This window comes from Octodon degus, unplaced genomic scaffold (assembly GCF_000260255.1).
Source record: "Octodon degus isolate 3935 unplaced genomic scaffold, OctDeg1.0 scaffold00193, whole genome shotgun sequence".
NCBI lineage: Eukaryota > Metazoa > Chordata > Mammalia > Rodentia > Octodontidae > Octodon > Octodon degus.
The window spans coordinates 2,581,644-2,606,615 of record NW_004524769.1 but is presented as its reverse complement, the minus strand read 5'-3'; the positions used below and the strand labels follow the sequence as shown (position 1 = coordinate 2,606,615).

The window sequence follows — 24,972 nt, the reverse complement described above, 5'->3', positions numbered from 1 at the left end:
AAAAAAAAAAAAAAAATTTAAAAGTCAAAAAATAGGGCCGGTCAAATAGCTCAGCTAATTAAAGCACCTGCAAGCAGGCGCAGGGGTTGAGGGTTCAATCCCCAGGCCTGCTGTGCTGGCCCTGCCTCAGGGCATGCTGAGTTGGCAATTGAGACTGGGCATGGTGGCATGTGCCTGTAATCCCAGCTCTTGGGAGACTGTAAACAGGCGAATCACTAGGAGTCTGATCTAGTAGTGAGACCCTGGACACCCTGTAGACCCTTCCCTAAAATACAAAAAAAAAGTTAAAAAATAAATGTCTACACATATGAATAAACTATTTTCTACTTTTCTTTGGAATAATGGGATAATGCTATAGTTTACATGCTTTCTTACACAGAAATTGCTGTACTTATAGTAAATGAAATATGTGTATATTGCCCGATTTTAATATTTAATAAATATTGTTGTTGAAATCACTAGTTTTATTTTCTACCTTCCCCTGTTATACAAATATATCCTGTATGCGATCTAAACTAAGACACTGGCATAGAGAAACTGTTGCCATTCTGGTTGCATGTTGTGTTTAGTGGGTTGTGTAAGTCTTATACCATCTCTTTTGTATCCTTTTTAAAATCAAACTGACTGCCATTCATGGTATGGATTCAATTTTTTTTTTTTTTTTTTAAACTGGAAATTGAATTCAGGACCTTGAGCTTGCCAGGCAGGTACTTATGCCACTGTGCTGTCTCCCTGGCCATGACTCCGTCATTCATTATTAAATATAAATGCAATTACATCACACCATTTAGATAATTTGAACTTACAAATTCAAGTCTAATTTTAGCATAAGGTGACATAATTTCTGCTTTAATTGTAAATGTCCAAATTTTTATGTCAACATCTGTTCTAAAATTGACTAATCTTTCTATATAATCTAACCTAATAACCTGTCTTTTACATCTTATAAGCACACTGTTCCTTACCAGTCTATATCCCTAGTTGGATTATTATTGTCATTATTGCTATTATTATATCTATCAAGAGAGTTTAGCAGTATAAGAACACTTTTTCTTTGGATTATATATTTCTAGTTTGACACAATGCTAGCAGTAGGTAGCTCAGTGGTATACCACTTTAGTACAAGACAGAAGAAACTGATTTTATTAGAAATTTGAGAGACTGGGTATCCTTCCCACCAGATACTATTTTGGTATAATCTATCACCTTTGTTAATGTTTTATTGGATATAAATCATATCATATCAGGTTGCATAGCGACAATATGGTTCACTAGGCGTTCTATTTTTATCACTTTATTTAAAACTGACATGTAAGTTGCTGTACCTGAAACCCCAAGTGAGCCCGTTATTGGAGTGTAACAAAGTTTTGACGTCAGAGTAGCTATTTATTCTACTGGAAACCATTAGCAATGCATTACCCTTTGGCACTGCTGTTTTTTTTTTTTTTTGCAGAAGCATAGTTAAAGTTTCATGATAGATTTTGACCAATTTCTGTACCAAGAAATTATAGAACCAAGAAATTATACATAAAACACAAATATATGCATTTGTGCATGTATAACATGAGCATACTTTATACCTTGAAGATTGTAATGGATTTAAGTATCTGTATATTTTTTGACATTATACATTTTGAGCCTTTTAAGTTTCTTTTCGACAGCTGAATATTACAATTTTATGTTTACTAACTTGAAGCCTGCTTTGTATTGTGTACAAGGGAACTAACTGTGCTACTGGTGTTTGGTCTGCGGATGTGTAGTGGACTGGTTGCCAAGCCCTGCTACACTGTGTTGCTGTCGCTGTCGCTGTCGCTTCCCAAGGACCCCTGAGCACTGCACTGCTCTCTGTCAGCAGTGGGTTCTTTGAAAGCGATGGGGGCAGTGCTGTTTTGTGCAGGTGCAGTGGGATCAATTGCAGACAGGTTTCCCTTGCCTGATGTGGCTGGCCCTCCTTGCTGCCCCCCAAGGACCCTGAGATAGTGCTGAGTGCCCAGGTGTGGAGGGCCGGGTTCCTGGACTCCTGAGCCAGCCTTGTGCCCACTTGGGCGCTCTCGGCCAGTGCTTGCACGTCGGACCTGATGGGACCACTGTTTGGAGTCAAGTGCAGGAAAATATTTCAGATTTTCACCTCGTCGCTTAGATGCTTTTGAAATTTCAGACCTGTATTTGTAATTAACTGGATTATGTCAGCTAAGGAAATAACCTGGATTTTAGGAGTGAACTTTTGGATTCCAGTATGACCCTTAAATAGTAATATTGCTACTATTATTTTAATGCATTGTCTACTTGGGAATTTTCACATATTATTCAATTGATTGTTTTGTTTTAGGAAATTCAAATTCATGTATCATTTTTAAGTTAGAAGGCATCTGATAATTATTTCTTACATCTATATTTTTTATATTTCTACATTTTATCTTTTAGTTGACAAAAATGTACTTCTCCTATACATTTTATTTTAAAATGGATGTACAATGTAGAATGACAGCCTGAAGCTAATGAACATTACATATAAATTTAATAGGGGAATGCGATAGGGTAACCCCTTCAGCATGTTACAGCTCTTCATTCTCTTTTCCTCCTGAGAGGATGTCCCTCTGTCAAGTCTTTAGAGATGAAATGTGAAGGTGAGTTTCAACTCCAGAAGTAGTGTTTCTTACAGGGCATCCTGTTATGCTCTAGTTAGTTAATAGAAATGGTGCTGAAGACGTGGCAGCCATAGTTAGAAAATCACTCTTCTACTACCTGTGATAGTTGACTAATTAGTCCAGTATTCCATGCCTTTATGTACAAAATAGGTGTAGTCAAAACTGCCTCTAAGTTTGTTTTCATGAGGATCAAAGGAAGTGAACTAACAGAAAACTCTTAACTCAGTGCCTGCCTCACAGTAATAACTTTGGTGGTGGCTGTCTTTTGTGCTATTGGATGTGGTCACTCTTATCTGCTGAGACAGTGTGGTTCAGTGTGGCTTATGTGTGTGGTACTACCACAGGCTTTAGGGCAGACTCCCAGGGTCAGTGCCCCAGCCCAAGCACTTGTTAGCAGTGTAGTAGCCTTCAAGAAGTCTCTTAACAGCCTGTCAAGATAGCTCAGCATGGCTTATATTTCGACTTCATACTGTTAAGTTGAGCTGTGGGGGACTCAGATCAGTAATTTCTGACATTGCCAGTTAAACAGAAGACCCAATGCTATTATGGGCTACTGGACTCTTTTAGAATATTTTGCTGAGTTTACACACCTATAATATTCAGTAACGGAACTTAGGAAAAATGGGGTATACCTATGAATGTCCATTTTGTATCTGTGTATTCAAAGTGGTTGGGGTAGATATATAGTTGCATTGTCTTAATGAATAGAATGATTTGTTCTAATGGTGTTTGTAAATAGGATCACAAGTCCGCATCTTGTACAGCAATTAACCACTAAGAAGAATATATTCAGTGTATTATTTGTTGAAACTGTCCTTCCGATTTGATTTGAAACTGTCTCATTGCTATCTGTTTATCAATAAAACTTTGAAAATAAATAAATAAATAAATAAAATTAAAAAAAAAGATAGCTCAGCAGACTAAGCACCTGCTTTGGCAAGCACAAGGACCAAGGTTTGATCCCTGGTCTGGCATACCACACTGGCCCCGCCCCCAGGGTGTGCTGAGCTGGTGGTGGAGTCCAGGCATGGTGGGGTACACCCGTAATTCCAGTCCTGGGAAAACTGAAAACAAGAGTATCACTACAAGACCAAATATATAAAGTTAAAAAAAAAATTCTTGATCCATCATCAGTACTTTCCCTGCTTGTGAAATGAGAGTGGAGAGCCTACTCTCTTAAGTATTTTTAGAGATCTCATGCTTTAATAGAAGGAAAATGCTTAAAACAGAACCTGGCACATAATAAAGATTTAAGAAATACTTGCTTTTTATTAGTATCCCAAAGTCATAGAATGTGAACATCTTTGAGAGACTGGCTTAAATCCAGTTCTAATACTGTACTTAAAACAGCTTGTGTCTAGATGTCCCTGCAAAGCCTCACGTGGTCATAGGGTTTATTGGAAGTGACTGAATCTCGAGTGTGTGATGCTCAAATTACAGTTGTGAGTGCTACCCCTGCCCAGGGCGGGAGCCGGTGTACAACGTGGGGATGGAAAACTTGTCTCTCCCTACGCCCTTGCTCCTTTCGCTGTCTTCCATCTCCATGAACTGTTGCTCCCCTGCCTTGGAACCAGCTGATGTCGGACTTAGAACTATGAACAGTAAGCTAAATAAACCTTTCCCCCTTGAACTTTGAGTGTTGAGTATTTTGTTTCAGCAGCAAGAAATTTAATGAAGGCGCTATAGAAATTATCTGTTCAAAGTCACATGAAATCTTGGACTTTGCCATAAAGAGGGAAGCTGTACATGGTCTTTCACCAAGTATTTATCGCGAAGCTCTGGCTGTGGCTTACAGCTCGATAGCTGTGGCCTTGTATGCTCGTAGGCAGGGCATTTGAAAGGTGTTTCCTCATGGAGCAAGCTTGCTGACTTGCCCTTAGGACATGTGGCCGGGTAGTAGGAGCCTGTCACCTGAGTGTGCCTGGAAACATGCTCTCTCCCAAGCTCCCTTTCTTCTCTGCTTCTTGGCCACCATCAGGAGCAACTCCCCCCCGCCCCCCCCACCCCCTTTGTGTCTTCTTACATTGGAACCAGTCAGCTATAAACTAAACCTGAGCCAGTAGAAACCTTCATTCTTTAAGAATTTATTTTAGTACTTGAGTTTACTTGAATATTTGTTGCAAAATGCTATTGTTTCTTGTTTTAATATTTTTTCAGGCTGAGGTATGTGATCCTTTAGGGAAACCTGTTGTGCCGGGAAGATGCTAAGCCTGGTATTTCTCTAGCACACAAGTCAATGATTTGTCATCAGGCAGATGATTTATTTTTCTTTTTTTTTTTTTTCCCACAATTTGATTGAGAAACAAATAGCAATGAGACAGTTTCAAATCAAATTGGTAGGACAGTTCCAATAATTAACACATTGCATACTCTTTTCCTGGTGGCTAATTGCTGTACAAGATGCAGACATGATATCCTATTTACAAACACTATTAGAACAAATCCCTTATTCATTAAGAGAATGCAACTATATAGTTACAGGCTGATGATTTCTGTGTCATAAAACCTGCAGTGACCTCACCATCCCCACTGATAACTAGGGTGCTAGATCCTCTCTGTCCCCCCCAAGAAGATGCTAAGAGTAGAGCAGTGAAGTGGCTTTCTCTCTTAGTGTGTCTTTTGTCTTTTGAAGAACTGTATACATAGCTGAAGAAGTCCTGTGTTAAGAAGGTATTGACCAGTCTTATCAGGGAGGTGTGTACACAGGCCCTAAATAAACCCCTCAGTGCTATCCCTAGTAATACTTTGACAACTTGAGTTTAATTCTTAGCCTACCACTAACAACTCTGTGACCTTGAGTGGTTGTTTTATTCTTTCATTATCAAATATTTACTGAGTACTTTCTGTTCCTTGATAGTACGCTGGGTAACTTCATGGGAAGGTAGGGAAGAAAAATCTTCACCCAGCCCACTTTTTATTAACTGTAATCTGAGGCTAAACTGTGTCCTCCGCAGAGCAGTGATGCAAGTCTCCCCGTGGCTGTCTCCCCATGGAGACATTGTTTAAGTCATAAGGTCCATCTTAGCATTTATCATGAGGATTTTTGCAAATGGGCAGTATATCTTACTTTGTTGCCTGAGGAGTGAATACATTGTACCTGAGAATCAAAGTGTTTAGGAAATGTCAGCAGCAGACTGATTTACTGATTTTCTTAAAAATCTCAAAAATATCTATCTGCAAGCAGAATAGTTTCAAAATTTAAACTTACAAGTACAGATGATTTGTTATTTTCATTTTTTTGACTGCATTATGTATAAACATGCAGAATTATGTGGAAACTTCCTCTGGAAGTTCCTGAAAGAAAATGAAGTCTTGGATAAAAATAATTATACTTACCCTATTTTCACTAATTCTTAATTCCTGCAATGTAATGTAGGACTTGAACTAATAAAAGTCATAAGAAATTAACTAAATCTGTTATGGCTGATCACCAGTATTGTTTGTGTACATCTACAGCCATAACTCACCTCTAGATTTTTGGATAATTTATTTCATATATCTCATGTATAAACATACTGAGTGACTCAAAATAAATTTTATATCAAACTTAGTAAACTTCAATAATGTAATTTACTTGGTTGTCACAATCATCAACCCCTTAAAATCTTATTAATTGGTCACTATGTTTATTCATATTACTAAATGAATTAAAAGTACCAATTTCAGCACACTGACCCCTCTCTAAAAACATTACATGAAGTATATTTTGATGATGAAGGAATTGCCGGGCAATTCATAGGCAATAAATAGGGTATCAGACAAAATTAACTTGACAAAAAGAGAGTGGGAGCCTAAGGGCAGTCTTTGCATTGCACTTCCACGTTTAATCAGTCCTACATAAACTATGTTTGTGCTTGGATTGAAAGATGGTTTCATGCTCGCATCCAGCTGCATTTGATTTTAAAATGAGACAAGGTGTACGGTGGTGGCGGAGAAGCTCAGCGCTGAATTGAGGCACCCTTCTTCCTCTACAGAGGCCCCAGGAGGAAAGTGTGGTGGAGAGAGGTTTTCTTCTGAAATGCTCCCAGATAATTAATTTTCATTTACTCAGGGAAATAATTTTTCCTACTCCCACTGAATTAAAAAAAAAAAAAGAAAATCTACTAAAAGTCATAGTACCAATTTTAAGTTATAATGAACTTTTTCTAGAGGTCAGAAAGGCTTTATTTTCATTTCCTTAGAATAGAACCATTAAGTACTTGTTGTTATCTTGTTACATTATGTAACCACCACTAGCAGCCAGTGAGAACTACCAGCCTGGGCAGAGGGCCCCACGCACTCCTTCCTCAGTTCAGGCTCCTAGTACTGTTCCACAGCATGCGCAAGAGCTTCAAGACTGGAAGAAACGATGTGTCTTTCTGGAGCATCAGTTTGTCATCAAATAAATGTCTTTGTCTAAGGAAAAGAATACAGACATAGAGGAGATAAAAGTGTATATTAATTTTAAGGTCTAAACTCCAGGCTTCATGGGCCATCATTCTGAGTCACTGGCTGGTGTCCTAGTCAGCCTTCCCATCCTGGGACATAGTTCCTGACCCCTACAACTTACAGGTGGAGAGCTTTCATGTGGCTCACAGTTCAGTGGATTCCATCCACAGTTGGCTGCAGCCCTGTGCAACATCATGCTCCAGGGTGTGGTGGAGCAAATCATAGGCCGGGGAAGCACTGAGGGGAGCAGCACAGAGAGAAAAGGGGCAAAGACCCAGCCATGAACCCAAAGCTGCCATCGTGACACCCAGACACCCAGACCCCACTCCTTGGGCAGCCCCCAAGCCCATCAGTTTAACCATTGTAGTTGGTCTCTTCATTTGAAAAGCACTATGGACTTTCATTATAGGTCTTTGTGTTTCGATACTTGCTTTTATGTAGTGATTTTTTTTCTTTATTTAAATTAAATTTATAGTGCTACTTTAAAGTTTATTCATTAGCAGATCCTAGAACAGGAAGTTGTCTTTGAAACTTACATAGTAGGAAGAGGGTCCAGTTGATGCATGAACACAGATCAGGGTCTCACACCACTTTATCGTGTCAGTAACCTTTTTGCTCAGTGCCAGTAAGTAGGAGTTCTCTGTTCTCTCTGGAAGACATACACCCATTGCCCAAGCCACAGTGTTGCTCTCAGCTGCTGTCCTGCAGACTGTAGGACAACCGTTGTCCTTCACCACAGTAGTATTTTATATCTCCTACTCATTTCCTTTATGTCTATTGTGTAGCTTTCTTTAGCCTCAAGAGTTTACCATATCTCACAACCCTGATAGTTTTCCTTTTTGCTCCCTGGCCATTGTTCCGTAAAGAGGTTGTAAATGAAAAAACCTTGAAAATCCTCAAAATGCAATTTACCTGTCTTACTGTTGATTCACTTACTAGGTAGTGAAGATACATTATTTGTAAAATTCACCACATGGTTCCGACACTCATCCTTACAGAGACTGCTGGATTAAATCATCTGACCCCTTCAGACCTGGATTCAAGCAATCATCCAAATGCCCTGCTTCAACAGTGCCATACATGCAAGACTAATACTGCTTGAATTGTGATACAAACAAAAAACAAATGGGTCATTGGAGTGTTTCGGCAGTTGATCACATGGTGATTATGTAGAGGTTAGGCTCAGATATGTCAATTTAGGAGGTGTAGATAGTAGGGAATGATGCTCCTGAGAATGGGCCCCACCTCATTCTAATGATCACACTAAGCTTTCTAGAAACTTGGGTCTGGGGTAGGGCAATGGGAGCAAAGTCATCAAGTAGAAAGGAGCACAACATTAAAAATCATAGAAGGAGGGCTGGCCAAGTAGCTCAGTGGATTAAAGCACCTGCAAGCAGGTGCAGGGGTCAGGGTTTGATCCCCAGGCCTGCCATGCCGGCCCCACCCGCAAGATGCACTGTGACGGCAATTGAGACTGGACGTGGTGGTGCGCACCTGTAATCCCAGCTCTTGGGAGGCTGTAAACAGGCGGATCACTAGGAGTCTGATCTAGTACTGAGACTCTGAACACTATAGATCTTTCCCTAAAATGCAAGGAAATAAATTAATTAATTAAAAAATAAAAATCATAGAAGGAGCACTTGAAAGATCATTTTGCAAATACTGTCTGATTATTATTCAGAGAAAAGCAGACTGCACATAAAACAAATGTTCCTGTGAAATAAAATGTATATTTTACTGGAAAAAGTGTCCCAGAAGGAAAAATAGAGAATAATATAAAAGGAATTTTATTTAAATAACACTATGATTGTAATGCCATTCTTCAGAGTAAAACATTTCTGTATAAATGAACCATAACTAAATTCACTGGCTTTGATAGATGTGAATTATGTACTTTACTTAGTTATTAGAACATGCTATTTTCTTTTGGATGTATTTGATTTTTCAAAATATTATTGGTGAATGATGTCATTACAAAAATTTAAAACACATAAACTCTTTTAAGCTTTTGACTGAAATTATGAGTCTATAAAACTCTATAATTCTTGGAAATGGAAATGATGGCTGTCAAAAACTATGCCCAAAGAACAACTATCTACAGTTAAAACCATGGATGTACGTTGTTTGTCCACCTCAGCACACATGAGTACACTTTGTATGTTCCATCATCCCTCAGCACATTATGTTCAAACACATGGTGAAAAAAATGTCATTACTTCTTGGTTTATCTTTAAGAACTTTTTGAGACCTTCAGAATCACCACTATGTTTATAATTTTAAATGTTTCCTACATGCTTATAATCTTGAATGGTAAAGATAATAACAAAAAGTGTATGACATTGTTCATGGGACCCTTAAAAATTTTGTATGTTAACTCCAGATATATGGAAAACATAAATAGCTTATAGAGTAGCATGTGTTAGGAGCCACAGGAGTTGTTGGTGAGCCGTACGGTTTCTATGTAAAGAAATCTGTCTCACCCATTAGAATTATACCAGTCTTGTAGGTAAAGAAGGATTATAAGCACAGAGGACAGATGTGTTTTTGTGTCAGAAATACATGCAGTCAAGCACTCAGTGACTGAATGTCATATCAAAAGTGTAGTGTGATATTAAGAAATCAATACAAAGAAAATTTCCTCATCAAATTTTTTTTTTTCTGATGTACTTGGTACAGGGTCTCAGCCTGGACTCGTAGTGAGTCTCCTGTTTTCAGCCTCCCCAGCACTGGGCTTACAGGCACGTACCACCAGGCCTGGTCTCCATACCTGGCTCAGCAGGCCTGGAGCCAGGGCCAGCAAGGCATGTGGTGCTGGGGATTGAACCCTGGTCCCTGCGCTTGGCTAAGCAGGTGCTTAGTCTGCAGAGCTATCGTGCAAGCCCTTAAAATTCTCGCTTGTTTATTCTGTACTCTCTTTCATAATATTAAAGTACATATACTTCCCTGTGAGAGGCCCAAATATAAGGAAGCTTTCTCTAGGTCACCTGGGAAAACTACACTTTTTTCCATATTTCTTTTGGCATCAGGGTGTGTCTAATGAAGATATTGTCCTACGACTTGAGGTCAGGCGACTCCTATTTTCAAAACTGTAAAAGAAATACATATTTAATAAATGGTACTGTATCTTCCCTCCTCTAAGGCAGTGATGAAGGCCCTTGCTGTGTCCTTGGGCTCCCTCCTTCTGCTGCAGGTGAAATACTCCATGCTGCAATGCTTTGTGGGTCTCGCCCTCTCATACTGACCTGGTGGTATCATCTTGTGTAGATGTAGCTGAATTTGGCCTGTTGGTATGTTAACTTTTGTTATTTCATTGTTAGAGACATGGCCTTAAGTTTTCCTTTCTTATAATATCTTTCTTGAATATTGTTCCTAACTTTCATTCTTTGAAAGAATTTTTATAAAACTAGTGTTTGTTTGCACAATATAGGACTGACTTAAATATTGAGAAGAATACATGGTAATGCCATGTGGGCTTATTTTTTCCTTGGTGGAAGTTCTCATAATTACAGATTTAATATGTCAGTGATTGCAGGACTATTTGTCTTTTTCATTTTTCCTTATGTCAGTTTTAGTAGTTCTGGTTTTCTGAGAATATTTTCCCTGGATTTAAGTTTTAAGGTTACTCACAGAAAGTTGTCCTTAATGCTGTTTTAAATTTCTTATTAGGTCCAAATGACAAGTTTTTTCCATCCCTGTGCATTTTCTCTGTTCTCAGTCATCCTTGCTGGTTGTTAGATCAGTTTTCTCAGTATTTTCGAAGAGCATAGTTTTGTGTGTTTTCTTGATTCTTTTTGTTTTCTATTTCATTTCTATTTGAATAACTTGATTTCCTTCCTTTTAGGTGTTTTATTCGATATTGTCTAATTGTGTTAAAATATATGGATCATTGTCAACTTTCTTTTTAAGTGCAGTAGTACCTTGGTTCACTAACTTAATTTGTTCTACAGTTTTGGAGAAGATGTCTGTCCACAGTGTGTTTGGGTAGGAAAGATGGCTTAGGTTGTTCTTGTCACCTGATGCAGAGTTCGCAGATAAAAACCATCTTTTCCCAAATGCTTCTATTTGTGAGCCAAATTGTTGGCAAACAAAAACATTCATGAACCAGGGCATTACTATATGTGCATTTACGTATGTCATACTGTCTCTAAGTCTGATGTTAGTGTTAGTATGATGTCACAAGTTCTAGTATGTCGCCTTTCAGATTAAATATTTTCAAATTTACTTTTTTTAATTGTTTACCCATAAAATAGGGAGCATATTACTTCATTTTCAAACATTTTTAGATTTTCTAGTTATTTTTGTCAAACTCACTTCCAGTAAAATTCTACGAAATTAGAAAATACGCTCTTTTGCTTTCAGACCTTTTAAATTTAGTGACTAAAGTATGTTTCATACTTTCAAAGTTAGGGTCTTTTACATCGTTGCTATATCAAACTTTTTAATTATATGTTTCAAATCTCTATGTCTGTTTATTTTATATGTGAGGAAGATGTTTAAATCTACAATTTACCCTTGACTCTTCAGGCCAGTCAGTTTTATTGCCGCTTGCTCACGTGCTATGAAACTCTGCTCTTAGGCATAGCCGCGAAGTTCTCCTATGCTGTTGCACTGTGAGGTGAGCCTGGATACCAATGGTAGGCTGTGTGTCTCCAGAACCTGGGAGGAAGGGCTTTGAGTGTTTTGCCATGGAGAAATAGTAAGTGGGGAAGTAATCTGATTTAAACACTGAAATTAATTTGTGAAAAAATCTTAAAAAGACTAAAATGATTGCCAACGAATTTAATTGCTTTCTAGAATAAAGTCCAACAATTTTTAAGCAAATACAAAATCTAAAGCAGGCACAGTGGTGTACATCTCTAATGCCAGCACTCAGAAGGCTGAGACAGGATGATCTCCAGGTGTTCAAGGCTTGTCTGGGCATATACTGAGTCCAAAGCTAGCCTAAATGCCTAAACTATATAACAAGACACTGAAAAAAAAAGAAAAAAAAAAAACCTGAAAGAAGAAAATAATACAAAATCCAGCATGAGGCAACACAGGTTTTAAAATAAAATATCTATGAACCAATCAGTTAATTTCTAGACGTACAAAAAGTAGGAAAAATATCAGAGATGTAGATCCAAAAATTACAGGAAGGATGGAATTAATACACTAGTTCAAGAGAACATTTTACAAATATACTTGCGTATATTTCCAAAATCAAGAATATTAGAGGAAAACCTAAAGAAAAAGAGAAGTGAAAGAAAGAATTTTTATTGTTGACAAATTCATTCAAGTATAACTCAGACAAATGAGCGATCTTTTAAAAAAGAGCACTATGAAGCTCCTAGAGATAGCAAATGGAAAATTTGGAACATTTCCTGAATGAGATTTACAGCACTTGAGATACTACAGAATACCACTGAACTTGAAAATGTAGCAGGTCCCTCCACCTAAGATGAAGCAGGAGAACGAAGCCTGGAAATCAAATGAAGAAAGCATCAGTGCTACGAGGGGCAGTACTGGGTCATCTGACATTCTTAAAATGAACCCAGAGAGAAGGAGGAAAGAGAAGAGGAAGAAAAAAATACTTGGGAAAATAATAGCCCAAAGTGTTTTCAAACTAAATGAGAACTATAAATCTTATGACTTAAGCAGCTCCAAGCCAATAAAAATAAATAAAATAATTTTCACAAAAAAACAGACTAAACTTCAACAAAGTCAGTGGTAACGAGAAAAATCCTAAAAAAGGAAAAGATGCATTGGGACTCTCTAGAATTAAAAGCAAAGAAACGAAGCCCGGATGTGGGCATGCTACAGGTCAGCGTGTGTGAAGGCTGCTGAGACTCCCTTCCCTAATGCAGCTGGCACTCCCCAGTGTGTCGTTACCTCACTCACTGTGCTGCTTCTTATTCTAAAACTATATTTTGGTATCGGAATCAAACTCAGGACCTTGTGATTACCACGCGAGTGTTTATGCTGCTGAGCTATCTCCCTAAAAACATATTTTGAATATATTTTCCAAGTTGATTTTGTCTCAATTTTATTATTCTATTTTTCAAAATACATTGTTCGGGGCCAGGGAAATAGCTCAGTAAAATAAGCACTTGCCTGGCAAGTGCAAGGGCCTGAGTTCAATCCCAGGTTCCACAAAAAATAAATAAATAGATAAATAAATAAATACTATGTAGTTAAATCACATTGCAAATGCATATTTTAAAAAATTTTTAAAGAGAATACAAAATGGTCAAAAAAAAAGAAACTACAGAATTTCACAAAAAATAATAGGAATTTGACAATCGTATTACATAATGCTATCTTCAAATTAGTTGTTTAAATTACTAGATATAAACATACAAAATTGGTTTTTAAAAAAGTTATAAGAAATTAAAAACAAGGAAAAAAAAAGTTAAGCATTAACTTCCCTTTTCAATAGACCAGCAGAGATCATCAGTACATTTTTCTAAGCCATCTAGCATAAGTACTTAAATATATCTTTTTCCCTTCTTTTATCCTTTTCCTCATCCCAGTTGTTCCTTCCTATTGAACAGTTTCTTTCCCTTTCACAGTATCTATTATACCTTTCAGATTGCATTTACTCTTTCAGGTTCTTACACTAGTAAGACAATACTGTGTTTGCACATGCAGATCTGACTTATTTCACTGGTAAATGGATGCAAATGCCTATGTTCACTTGTGTGTGTAAACATTGCCTTCCTCTCTGGTAGCCAAGGAGAAGGAGACGGCTTAGCCTGAAGTGTTTAGAGGTGAGGTGAGTGTCCAGGTCCTAGACAGAGGCCCTTCCCAGAGCCCCCTTCTCCACTCCTCCTCCTGGCCATGCATTGGCTGTGGCTCATCATTAGTCTGGCCCATGGGTGGTTTCATTTCTGCAGGCCCCACCTCAGGATGTGAAGCTTTTGGGAGACCTTTTAGATCTCAGCCATAACAGCGTGCTACCCTGGGAGGAGAAATGCATGGTACAGTGCCACCTAAGAGGAGCTGGAGAAAATCCTGAAGTGATGGTGTACCTGAAGTGCTGCTCGTCATTGGTGGCACAATGACTAAACTACCCAAGGGGAAAAAAGCATAGTGAAGCAGGGGGAGGTCCTATTCATTGAGGACCTTCCTGTGCCTTGACATTCTTATCTGCATTAATTAATAGATTCATAAAAGCTCAGTAACACTGAAAGTGTTCTCTTTTCCTCATCCTAATGAGGAACATGAGTCTGAGGGATTAGATGGTTAGCATATTCCACGTGTGATCCGGTTGCACTTGAACTTGTTGAGGCCTTTCTGCTGTACTTCCGCTGGCTCAGGAGGAAAGAAGTAATGAGCAGGAGATAGAATTCACATATAGGGACATAGGCAGACTTGAAGCCAGTCGTAAAAGTGCAACCAGTATTATAAGAATCTTCTTTAATCTGGCAGCTAGCCAAAGAAACAAGAAATACATGGTTTAAAGAAGGAAGCCTTGAACTTAATGATTATGGAAGGGATGTTTTCAGTTGTAAATAAAAGAAAAATAAACTCAAAATGGTTTCAATACCAAAAATACTTTATGGGCAAATTGGGCTTTTAGTGAAGCTTAGCCCAGGGTCCTTAATCTTTCTACTTTGTATTCTAAGATGATATCTGCTGGCCTAATAGCAATAATCAGGAATGGGTCCACCTATCGTGTCAAAGAAGGTCAAGTAAACCTCTCCCTTGTAGTTCAGTTGGAAATATCTTTTGCACATGACCAAGACCTCGTGAATGCTGTGTGCAAAGTAGCTCAGGTAATCAGAAATCTTCCTAGTGACGTGGGACTCTCAGGATCCCCCAGAGAACCAGGACATAGTTGTACAGATAAATGTATGCATGGTATGCTATAGAATAATTGTGTGTGTGTTTATTGTATACTATATGCCTGTATTTTAATTTTTAAAGAAACTTATCTCTAGGAATTTTCTCATGTGACCGTGGGATCAGACGTGTGGCGTCTACAGGGCAAACACACCAGCCATGCTGACATGTAAACCATCATGGACATGGCCAGTCTCTTCCTGAGTGCATGGCAGGAACTTTGAGCTCGCCTTGGAGGGGAGAGATGGGCAGTGCAGAGGGAGCCACTCAGTTCCTCTGCAAGAGCTAATGGGACATGTGTGACAGGCAACCAGGGGGTGGGTTTTCCACTCATCTTACATAGAGCAGTACTAGGGACATGCATTACATGAGATATGCCCGTCTGCAGTACTGTGGTCTTTTTGCTTTGTTTCTTTGCTTTGTTTTGATTTGGTCTTTATGTAATACTGAGGATTGGCTTCACATGAAGCATGTGTTTTATCATTGACATTTCCCATGCTAGATGACTGATGTGAGACTTCAAATTAAGACCCAGTGTTATCTGTTCCTCACCATCTGGAAAGCAACATTATACTCCATTGGGGTCTGGGGACCACAGGCGTAATGTAATTCACTCTTATCCTGAATTTTAGCTGAACTGTATCATCAGGAATCTCCAGAAGAACATAACAGTACAAAGCAGTTCTCTTCCCTGGTGAGCTAACAGCAAGTCCCTCTCTCCACTGTACTCCTGTAGGTAAGAGTTCCTCACCAGAGTTGTTCTTTTAGAGGGACCAGGTACTCTTTCCACTGATCACTGAACAGGGTTTCAGTTCCCTGCTGCCCTATGTGTGGCATTACTCAAACAAGCTAGTCACACCCTGCTGTGAAACCCACAAGGCTCTCCCCAGCTCCATTCACTGTGAGACCTGCCGCCCACCTTCCCTGAGTACAGGTGATTGCCCAACTCTGAGTGGTCTCATCTGTCCCATGCTGGCCACTGCTGCCCCACACAACCCTGTAGCTTGCAGATGGGAACCTTCCAAGCCAAAAAAAGTATAAAAAGAGGTGATTCGGACAGTGTTTCCCTCTGGGCCACACATAGCAGTGATGTTGTATTCAGAAAGAGTCAAATACCCATTGAGTTACTGTGTAAGCAATTCCTTCATTGACATCCAAACTCTAGATTTTGCTATTTTACTATTTCTAAGTTTCTAGTTGCTAGTATTAGTGTTCATAGTCTCCAGAAACAAGTGGGCAAATTGTTCGTTCCTTTGTTGTTCTTACCTCCCATCAGTTTGTTTTGTATTTATTTCCATATAATTTTCTTCTCAGCTCATGCTCAGAAAACCATGCTTTATTAATCTCTGTGTACCCTTTATAAGCCCTCCAGAGAGCATAATCCCTGACACACAGCTCATACTAAGGAAGGATTTGCTGAATGAATCTGAAGATCACTTTCTCCATTACAATTTGGGAAAGAGTTTACCCATGAGCTCCATTTTCCCCTTACATAGTTCCTTGAATAACATACAAGTAAATGCCATACAAGTGAGTTCCCCAGAACTGGGGAAATCCAGGCCCACCTACCTTTAGAGGGAGGAATGAGATGTGGAGAGCATTCCCTGATTCTCATTTCTCACCCTCCTTTCAAAATGGGCACCAGTTGCCCTAAGACTTCTGAAGAATCCCGGAAGTTTGCTGCTCACTTTTTTAGAGGAGCTAGTACCGCTAAGAGGTGGTCCTTGAGTGTGACTTGTAGATTCCAGATGCTCAGCGCAGTCTCAGTTCCTGCTAAGACAGTGCCTCTGCTTGGAATCCTCTCAGTCCGGTTTCCTCCCTCAGATGCACAGCTGTGTAGAACCCTTATCCTAAGTCATAGACAAATGTGCATTGCATTGGATATGTTCAACATGCTGTGTTTCTGTTATCTGTTTTTGTAAATTTATTTAGCTGGTTCATAAAAACAAAAGAATTATACATGTCAATGGGGTAATACATACGCATATTCCCAGTTTCTCTGAGAATGTCTTTAGATCTCGCATATGAGTGAGGTCGTGTAGTCCCGTCTCTCTGCAGCCAGCTTACTTCACCTGACATAAAGGTTTCTAGTTCCATCCATGTTGTATCAAATAACAGGGTTGTGTTTTACTTTATGGCTGACTAATGTTCCACCATATATATGTACCACATTTTCTGGAAAGGATTTCTGTTTTATTGCTTATTATATTTAATTTGACATGATCATTAAAATAATTCTTTTAACAGAGTGGCATATGCTTTTTCCTATGTATACTGGTAGGCTTAAGAATTTTGTAAAGAAACACTGAAAAACCTGATGTGACAAAGGAATAGTTCTCATTTATGAATGTGTTATAGACCTTCCCAGCAGTATGCAGTACATGTTTTTCGGTGAGAATAAAGTGACACTGCATCCATGCTGGTGTCCGTGCCCACAGCTGTGCCGTTTCCCTGTGCACAGAGCTCTGGCTGTGGTTGGCATCCAGGCAATGCAAGCTGATTAAGTCGTGATCACTGAGAAAGACTAATGCAATGTTTTTTCATCTTCATTTGTTCCCAGTAAACAGATCCGAGCTCTGCTAGGCCCATTCAGCCAGGCGGAAGCGTTGCTATTGAAGGCTGGAGTGCAGCCGGGAACTGTGGATGGGGTTCTTTTGGATCTTGGGTGTTCCTCCATGCAACTTGACACTCCTGAAAGAGGATTTTCCTTTCGGAAGGATGGTCCCTTAGACATGAGGATGGATGGTGGCAGGTGAGTATCGATAAAGCATTTCCCTTAAAAAAATCAATTTCTCAAAAATTCCCTGAATTTAATTTCCTTTTAAGACTGCAGAATTCCCATCACACACCCACATCTGACACTCCCCATAGGTAATAAATCAGTTTTGTTTGTGCTCATTATAGACTTTATTATCTCTGGCTTTGGAATGCTAAAAGAAAAATAGTTACTGTTTTTACCCAGAATAGTGCAAAAGATGACTTCCCTACTGATTGATTTTTCCAGTCATGCAAGGGGAGCTTTCAGACGTGGATAAGCACTAGGACACTGGAGCATTGATTTTATGTTTATGTATGCCCAACTACATCTCCTGGGAGGAGCCAAAGCACCTATATTTACTGCGTATTCTTTTATAGTATGCAAAAAAAGGAGGATGCTAGAGAACAGCCGTTGTGCATTTTGTCCTATGTCATGTAGTTAGTTTGCTTGAGCATTCTATTTCTGGTGCCTCAAATAAAGTACCACATACCTTATGGGACAGTGAGGGCAAACCTGGTAGAGCATCCAGTGATAACAGCAGCTTGCTGCTGCACATCAGCCATAGGTTTACCACCACTGGCATAGGACATCTTCCATGCCTTCTCTTCAGTCTTCCCCACATGGAAAGGCTGCTGTTTGTTCTCCTTTGCTCAAGTCCTTGCCACGTTACATCATAAAGAAGACCACAATAGGTGTGGCTTGGCAGCATTCCTTTTCATCTGAGTTAATTTTAAAAGCATAAGCTGAGTGTCTGGGCCCAGCTCTGATCCAGGGCACGGACCACCCATGTCTGCCAGCTTACCCATGTTTTTCTTGCTCTGGGGCTGCCTTCCTGCATGCTGCTCTGTCTGTGTAATTACTCAGCAGCCTTTTGCTGAGGTTGTGATAGGAGGTTGATGAGCCTGACCTGGATTTGTTAGATCCTTGCTGTTTCTGAGTCTTCCACCTTCTGCACACATTGTTGGCCTTCATAGAATGAAGAATGTCATTATCAAAGAAAATAATATAAATCCTTTAAAAACCAATGACTAATAGTAAAGGTCAAAAATATCCTCATGTTTAGAGATTCAGGTACAGAAATAATAAAATGTCAAGAAAGTTTCTGCTGTTCTCTGTCTTTGCTAAGGAGGCTATCTGCTGAAACACAGTGAACAGATGTTCCTGGTTAGTAGTGGTAATTGCCCACTTTCTCATGGTGCATGTCTCAGCAGACCATTTTCTGTGACTCGGGACCCTGAGGTCCCTTCCAAGAATGTGAACATAAGACTGCCCCGAGAGTTAAACTCTCACTAGTCAGTGCCTAATGGTGAAACTAGAGTGGAGCCAATTGATTGTAACAGGATGAGGGGCTTCCAAGTAGATAGCCCAACGTGCAACCTAATTAGTGATCTAAAGAATACATATGGTGTTCAGAAGGAAGAATCTATTCACTTAGAGTCCTAGAAAAAGTAAAATCAGAAATGTTAATGTATGCATTGATAATCCAGATACTATTAGGGAGGAGAGAGACATGGCAAGACCTATGGCTTGTCAGTTCCTGGGGGAACATATGCCTGAGATGAGGTTGGACACCGGGTGCTTTCATAGCCCATTGCTGCTGGGCACTGGTGTCTTACAAGGAGTTTCTTCTATGCTGATCCTAGTTTGAACCATAATTTTAGGTTGTAATAAAACACCTCAAGCAGAAAGGGATTCACAGCTCTAAGGACTTGACAGTATGGTCCTGGTAGTGGTAGAAGTTACAGGCTTTCCTGCAGTAATTGGTTCCCTGTCAATGTATACTTGCCCTGATATATTCAGTTATTGTAAGTCAATGGAAGCTGGCCCGTGTCTCCTACCCTGTATGGGTACAAACAGCTGGATCTTGCCCTCTTCCCCATATGAACTCCTGTTCCAAAGTGACTTGCCCATTGCCATCCTTCCAGACTGATGTCCTCTTCCCCCAGCAACCCGGGGAAAGCTGCACTACTCTTTGGTAACAATAACATTGCTATTATTAGTAGTAATATTAGGGCCAGCAAAATAGCTCAGCAGATTAGAGTACCTGCATGCAGGCACAGGGGCCAGGGGTTCGATCCCTGGGCCTGCCATGCCAGCCCTGCCCCCAGGGCATGCTGAGATGGCAGTTGACACTGGGCATGGTGGTGCATGCCTGTAATCCCAGTTCTTGGGAGGCTGTAAACAGACAGATCACTACAAGTCTAATCTAATAGTGAGACCCTGAACACCCTGTAGACCCTTCCCTAGACCACAAAAAATAAATAAGTAAAAAAGAAAAAAAAATACTTTTTTAAAAAAAGGTGGTATGCCACACAAGGGACAAGGCTTTTGCTAACACTCCACTCTGGCCCAGTGGGTGGAGCTTGATAGTAACCCTTGCCACAGATTAAAAAAAAAAAGGTAATATTAATGAGAATACAGTACAATTATGCATGCTTTCCACTTGCTCAAAGTGTTGCTTTAAATTTTTTGTTTAAAAGTAGAAAGTTATAATGAAAAACTGTTCAGTATATCCATACTATCTTACATTTGCTTTGGCAGTGCTGGAGTCTAGGCTGGTCATTAGTTTGCAAGGGTTATTCCAATGCTCAGTGGTTTCACCAGTTGAACACATAGGTAGGTGAAGTCAACCAGAGGTTTTGATCTTGTAATCCAAGAGTGATCACTGGGAAATACATGAGGACAGTGGGATTTATTGGGCTTGTTGTGTGTGTCAAGCACCACCCTGTCTGTATTATAGTGGCATGCACTGCTGGTTCTCCCAGCAATTCTGTGGGGGGAATGTGTCTGCTTTCAGTAATTTAGAAATCAAGTGTCCAATGGTTTAAAAGCTTTCCCAGTATCAGCCAGGTTCACATCCTAACCTAGGTCAATCTGATGCTAAAGAACAAGAGCCTTGCCTGGAAAGTGAAGAAGCAAGCACACTTAGATGGTAATCCGGGCTCCTTTGCAGAGACCTTGATTGGTGATCTCAAGTGTAAGATTTTGGTGGGAGGGGCTGGGGAGATGGCTCAGTAGAATAAGCGCTTCCCTGGCAAGCACAAAGGACTGAGTTCAATCCCTGGTTCCACCAATAAAAAACAAAACAAAACAAAAAAAGATTTTGGTGGGAGAAACAGAAAAGAGGGGAGTGGGAAAATGAGAGAGGCATTTCACTGAAGGCACTGCACTTGCATGTTATGAGCTACAGTTTCCTGCTTTTCTTGGGCAGCCCCACTCTGATTTGATCCTCAGATCTCAAAGGTGCCACATCTTTGTTACTTACAAGTCCTTGCATTGTTTGGTACAAAGCAAACAGTACAAAGAATAAATGAATCAAAGAGTTGGTTCTTTGAAAGAGTAAATAAAATTGATAAACCCATAGTCAGTCTAATCAAAAAAAGACAAGAAAAAAAACCCAAATTCATGTGATGAAAAATGAAAAGGGCGAAATCATTACAGACCCTAGAGAAATTCAGAAGATCATTATTACCTATTTCCAAAATCTTTACTCTCACAGGCTGGAAAACACAGAGGAAATGGACAGCTTCCTAGGCACATATCAAATGCCAAAGATGAGTCAAGAAGATATACAAACTCTGAATAACCCAATAACGAGAAATGAAATAGAAAATGTAATAATAATAAAAAAAAAAAAAACCTACTAACAAAAAAATCCCCGGTCCCAATGAATTCACAGCAGAATGACAAAAAATTAGACAAGATTTAATGGCAACTTTTCTCAAATTCTTCAATGAAATTGAAAGGAAAGCAATTCTCCCAAGCTTATTCCTGGAGGCAAGTATTACTCTGATTCCAAAAACAGAAAGATCCAACTAAAAAAGCAAACTACAGGCCAATCTCTAATGAACATAGATGCAGAAATACTCAATAAAATACTAGCAAACAGAATGCAGCAAATCAGCAAGATCATACATCATGACCAAATGAGATTGATTCCAGGAATGCAAAGATGGTTCAACATATGCAAATCCATAAATGTAATACACCACATCTGTAGAACCAAGAACAAAAACCATGCGATTATCTCAACAGATGCAGAAAAACCTTTTACAAAGTCCAACATTCATGATAAAAACTCTACAGAGAATCAGAATAGACAGTCTATATCTCAACAAGCCATCTATGAAAAACCAACAGCCAACATCATATGAAATTGGCACAAACTGAAGACTTGCACTTTAAGATCAGGGGCAAGACAAGGACGCCTACTGTCTACTCCTATTCAATATAGTTGTTGAAACAGCCAGAGCAATTAAACAAAAGAGAGAAATAAAATGAATAAGGATTGAAAAAGAGGTTATTCCGTGCACCTGGACAGTAAGAACCAACATTGTGAGAATGGCCATACTCACAAAATTGCTATTCAGATTCAGTGCAATCCTGATTTAAATACCATTAGGTTACCTCATGGAGCTAGCAAAAACTTTCCTCAAATTCATTTGGAACCAGAAGAGACCTAGAATATTGAAAGCAATCTTGGGAAACAAAGGAAAGGCAGGAGGTATCACGATTCCTGACCTGAACTTATACTATAAAGGTACTTTGATAGAATCAGCATGGTACTGGCATAGAGACGGACCTGAGGATCAATGGAACAGATTAGAAGATGCAGACACAACTGCAAAAACACTCCACCATCTTTTCTATCATAAATGGACCAAACATGCTCACTGGATGATAGTCTCTTTAATAAGTGGTGCTGAAAAACTGGCTTTCCACATGTGAAAGGCTACAACTAGAGCCATGTCTATCACCATGCACAAACCTACAGCTAAAATGGATCAAATTTTTAAATAAAACAGAAACACTAAATCTGGAGGAAAATGTTGGTAGAAATCTTAAAAGACATAGAGGTAGGTAGAGAGTTCATGAACAAAAGCCAAACTGCATGGGAAATACTTCAAAGGAGCAAGAACTGGGATCTCATATTTTTGAAAAGTTTCTGCACTTCAAAAGCAAATCTCCAACAGAGTGAAAAGAAAACCGACAAATTGGGAAACAAATTATAGACAACTTCCTTTGGCAAAGGCCTTCTATCTAGAACATATAAAGAATTTTAAAAAAATCAGGCCCCACAAATTCAAAGACCCAATCCAAAAATGGTCAGCTGAGGTGGATACACACTTCTCAGAGGAAGAAATACAAATGGCAAGTAAATATATGAAGAAATGTGTAACATCATTGCTCATTCAAGAAATGAAAATTAAAACACTGAGATTCCATCTAACCCCATAAAGTATGGCTAACATCAGGAAGTCAGCCAATAACAAATGCTGGAGGGGCTGTGGAGAAAAAGGAATCCTTCTGCACTGTTGGTGGGTGTGCAGACTGGTGTAACCATTGTGGAAATCTGTGAAGATTCCTTAAAAAGCTAGGACTGGAGATCCTATTCAAGCCAGCTCTTCCCCTCCTACATATTTTTTCCAGCAGAACTGGAAACATCTTACCAAAATGACATATGTGCACCCATTTATAGCAGTGCAGATTTTCATAGCTAAATCCTGGGAATAACCCAAATGTCCATCACCTGAAGAGTGCATAAAGATGTGGTATTTTTACACAACAGAGTATTATTCAGCTATAAGGCAGGATAAATTTGAGTCTTTTGTTGGAAAATGGATGCAACTAGACAACATACTCTTTATTGAAGCAAATCATACCCTCAGTGCTAGCATCATATTGTCTCCTTAGTGTGAGATCTGAAAGAGAAAAATGGAATGTGAAAGGTACAATAGATACTGAGAAAAGGAAATGAATTTGGTGAAAAGGAATGAATTACCAAATTGAGGAGGACAGGAGAGCAAATGAAGGAAAGAGATTTATCTGTGTATGTAAACAAGATGGTTTGACAAGTGTACTATACATTTCTACTGGTCTATGGAAAGAAGCAGTTAATGCTTTAATATGTTTCATCTCCTTTCTTCAATTGTTTATACTTTTTCTCTTCTTAACTTCTTATACATTTTTTTTCTTTTTTTCTTCTGTGATACTTGCATGCATATATCTGTTAATATAAATAACTGGTTGGAAGACAACAATACGTATTGCACCAAATACAGTGAAATTCATATTACTTTGTTAAGTGAAATTCTGTATCACTTTTAATTGTTTTTAATTCTAATTTCTACTCTTTAAAAACTTAAAAATTAAAAGAATACATCATTGCCATTAAGATTGTTCTAATTTTGTGAGTTCAAGCTTACTAGCATTTTCCTGTATGGACTTTGTCCCTTCAATTTGTATCCCAAGTAGTTATTTTCCTGCCACAGATTCAGTTTAAGTTCCTGAGGCCTAGATTTGTTCAGATATCATTAGCAAATCTTGCAACTTCCATACTTAAAAAAAAAAAAAAAAAAATTTACAGGGATAGCCAACATTTTGGCCCTAACCCTTCAAGGTCAGTGAGGATTCAGGACATAGGCAAACTTGCACTCTAACATCCTGTAGCTCAGTGGTGTCCCAAATTTTCTGATCAAGGCAATTATGGGGCCACAGAGGAAAGTGATCAATGATGTTGAGTGTGGCTAATGAGAGTCATATGGAGATAAAACATTCTCTCAGGCTTTCACAAAGAGCAAATTGACCAAGCAATGACTGTGACTCATCCACATGGCTGGCACTAATAAATGATCTACAAACTGCTGTACAGGGTTTCAGGGTACATCCTGAGGGGATTTGACTAATCTTAGCAGATACAAAAGTTATATTTCTTGTTATGTAGGTCTTGCTTTATCTTGGTGTTAACCATCCAGCAGAAAAGTATAAAAACGAGGTATAAAAAGTAAATCCATATTAATATGCTGAGCTATAAAAGGCTTAATTCAATAACTTCTGACATTGCCAGTCCTACGGATAACCCACTACTATTATAGGCTACTGGACTATATTGGATTACTTTGCTGAATTCATGCACCTGCAATATATGAATGGCAATGGAATACCCATCTCTGACAAAAGTAAACAAAAAAGGGGATATAAATGAAGGACCATTTTGCAGTGAAAAAATATTTATCTGTACATCCAAAATAGCAAAAATACACAGCTACTTTCTCTTAGTTCAGTGAGAAGAAAGTTTTTTTTTTCACTCTTTTAAAAATTTTTTTCCCATAATTTTATTGAGAAACAAATAGCAGTGAGACAGTTTCAAACCAAATTGGTAGGACAGTTTCAGTAATTAACACATTGCATACATTCTTCCTAGTGATTAATTGCTATACAAGATGCGGACATGATATCCTGTTTACAGACACTATTAGAACAAATCCCTCTATTCATTAAGAGAATGTAACTATATATCTATCCTAACCATTTTGA

The 24,972-nt window shown here is 38.9% G+C and overlaps 1 protein-coding gene across 2 annotated transcripts in view; it reads left to right on the top strand.

Moving 5' to 3' along the window:
- Positions 1 to 24,972, top strand: part of Mettl15 (methyltransferase like 15) — a 232,631-nt gene that overhangs the window by 126,796 nt on the left and 80,863 nt on the right. For both annotated transcript variants that reach the window (XM_023704232.1, XM_004644111.2), the window contains exon 4: positions 17,458 to 17,649. In XM_023704232.1, coding sequence (XP_023560000.1) covers positions 17,458 to 17,649 — 192 coding nt within the window. The remainder of the gene's footprint in view (positions 1 to 17,457; positions 17,650 to 24,972) is intronic.